The 2,729-nt window shown below is 54.4% G+C and overlaps 1 protein-coding gene across 1 annotated transcript; it reads right to left on the reverse strand.

Annotated features, from left to right (window-relative positions):
* Window positions 1-576: 576 nt before the first annotated feature.
* LOC103610959 (noelin-like) lies at window positions 577-2,344 on the reverse strand. The gene has a single exon (XM_008595012.1). It carries the CDS (start codon window positions 2,223-2,225, stop codon window positions 1,560-1,562), a length of 666 nt encoding a protein of 221 aa, XP_008593234.1. The 5' UTR covers window positions 2,226-2,344; the 3' UTR covers window positions 577-1,559.
* Window positions 2,345-2,729: the final 385 nt, after the last annotated feature.

Raw genomic sequence — 2,729 nt, forward strand, 5'->3', positions numbered from 1 at the left:
CAGAGACTGCAGGGCTTGCTTAGAGGCAGGGGCCCAATAGGCTCCTGTGGACATTGCCCTGCACTGGCCTGGCTCCTTGGGGTCACCAAGGGAAGCACGTTGCCCAGCATCTCCAAGGCCCAGGGATCTGGGTCCCAGAGGGGGACGGCCACTCACTTCCTGAACCTGCCACAGCCCTTGGTGAGTGAACTGGCCAGAAAAGGTGTTTTTCTTTACTGACTTTTCAGCAGGGGCTGTGGCAGCCACCTACCACGTCAGGGCCATCCAACGTGGACACCTGCCCCAGATTCCTCCCAGCTGTGCCCCTGGAGGAGGCCAGAGGGTGAGACAGGGTGGGGGTGGGGTCCCCGGCAGCGCAGCCCACGAGCGTGCACAGCACCTCGGATCCCTTTAGGGGGAGGGACCCTCCAAGCTGGTTCCCTGGGCTCTGACTTTTGGGGGGATTTATAGTTAGGGACCCAGTGGGGCATGTGCCCTTTGCTCTCTTCTGAAAGGAGGGACCTTTCTCCCTTTTCTGAAGAGATCTGGAAGTCTTGATCGTTTTTAAAACCCTCAGAAATGACAAGTGAAGCGAAAACATCTCCTAATGTTTTTATTTTCCTCAGATAACTGGAAGGTACAAAGTTTTCCTCGTTTTTTACTTTAAAAACGTTCTTTCCACACACTGTTGCCCTCTTCACATTCCTTTCCCTTTGGAAACTGAAGTTTCCCTGGCAAGCCTTCCCATCTGCGGCTACAGGACTTGGATAATTTAATAGGAAGAGAGTAATTCCTTTGATTATTATCAACATGAACTTGACTATGTGTCTATAAGGGTGAACACTGATTTTTTTTTTTTCTTTTTAGAAACAAAAACCATCCACTTATTAATCCAAACTACGGCATTGCATTTACAACATCCACTGCATAAACTGAACGAACAGGGTTACCACCTCAAGGGGGAACAGACGGACACTGCACAAGTATCTACGGGGTACACGAGTTCAAACAACGTGGGTACAGCGACTTCGTTCTGTGCTCTCCGACCATCGCTTTAGCAAGTGCTGGACACAGGTCTGCGTGCGGCTGGAGCCTCCGCACGGTTGATCTAAGAGACAACAACACAGTCAGGAAACAGCAGCTGCGATGGGATGGGAGCGACACTAGCCTGCGCCGAGCGCAGCCCGGGGCTCTCAAGGAGACAGGACGATCACAGCCATCGGAGGCGACCACGACTGAGGAAACGTCCGTGCCACCCTAACAGCGGGCCATTCTTGGGCGAGAATTGGCCAACAGTCACTACCTTGCTTCTTTAGTATGTTCTGTGACCAGAGAGGACGGACGGGGCAGAACCGGGGTGCCATGGGCTGCAGTTCCAGCTGCAAGTACAGGGGTTTCTTAGGACGTCTGTGGCCCGCCGGCACGAACGGGAGACACAGGAGGTAATGCCATCCCTCGACGTCAGGATCCGCATTGCTGATGATTTTCCAAATTAGTGTGATGAGTATCATTTTGGCAGCTGTTTCACAGGAGTTTCCTTGTGGGTGAGGACTTGGACCGTGGCTTCTGGGCAGAGGGAGCTACAACTCGTCAGAGCGAATGACGTGGAAGAGAGTGACGTTGTAGAGGATCTGGTGGCCATTGTTCCAGGCATACAGGGCCCGGTCCTTGGGGTTGTAGTCCAACATGGAGATGTGGGAGTATTTGTTCTGGAAGGGGATGTCGATGTACTCGTAGGTGGAGGCGTTGGTCTGGTACGCGTAGTGGACCTTGGTGCCCCCCGAGTAGCCGTTGGTGACGTAGAGGGTCCCGCAGATGATAAAGGCCTCTCCAGCACTGCGCTTGGGGTAGCTGGTGTTCCAGGTCTGCAGGATCTGCAGCGAGATGGGGTCCAGCTTGCTGATCACGATGTTGCCCGCGTTCTGGTTGGTGGCGTAGACGGCCCACAGCCCGTTCTCGTCCACCATGAGGTCGATGTCTGAGTGGCCACCCCAGGCATAGTGGTACATGTTGTTGTAGCCTGCGTAGTCCAGGCTGCGTGTCTTGAGGATCGTCTCCGTTTTCAAGTCGAACCTGATGATGATGTGACTCTGGAACTTGTTGAAGTAGATGGAGCCGTTGTAGACCACCTGCCCCGTGCCGGACCAGGGGTGGGGCAGGCGGTGCGAGGTGAAATTGTCCGTGTTCATAAAGTCAATCATAGATTTGTACTCGCGGACAAAGCGGTTGTTGTGGTAGCCATCCATGTACCACACCTGCAGAGAGAGCAGACCATTAGCACTTCCCAGGACAGGCAGGCTCTGGAAAGAACCAGGAAAGAGTCACTAAGACTCATGGGTGTCATGACCTTCCTCCAAACCCAGAGTGCACTTTTCAGAAGGGGACAGGACTATTTCACTGCCAGAGAAGGAATCCTCCAGTTCGGAGGGAGGACACCGTGGGAAGGCAGCCGTGGGAAGGGACAGAAGAGTGCACTTTTCAGAAGGGGACAGGACTATTTCACTGCCAGAGAAGGAATCCTCCAGTTCAGAGGGAGGACACCGTGGGAAGGCAGCCGTGGGAAGGGACAGCACGGCAGCCTCCCCAGTGCGTGGGCTGTGGAGCTTACACAATTCATACAACCAGGGCAGGCCCCACACCGAGCCTTCTGCTTGGGATGCCACACTGGCGAGTTTGCTGCCCGGCCACATGTATGGAAGAAAGGAACCCCATCAGCGCGAGCATCCCAGCAGCAGTGAGATGGACCCTGT

The sequence above is a fragment of the Galeopterus variegatus genome, unplaced genomic scaffold (genome assembly GCF_000696425.1).
Source record: "Galeopterus variegatus unplaced genomic scaffold, G_variegatus-3.0.2 Scaffold12152, whole genome shotgun sequence".
Classification (NCBI taxonomy): Eukaryota; Metazoa; Chordata; class Mammalia; order Dermoptera; family Cynocephalidae; genus Galeopterus; species Galeopterus variegatus.

Coding starts and splice junctions, on each gene's coding strand:
- LOC103610959 (XM_008595012.1), bottom strand. CDS start 2,225: ATGGATGGCTACCACAACAACCGCTTTGTCCGCGAGTACAAATCTATG.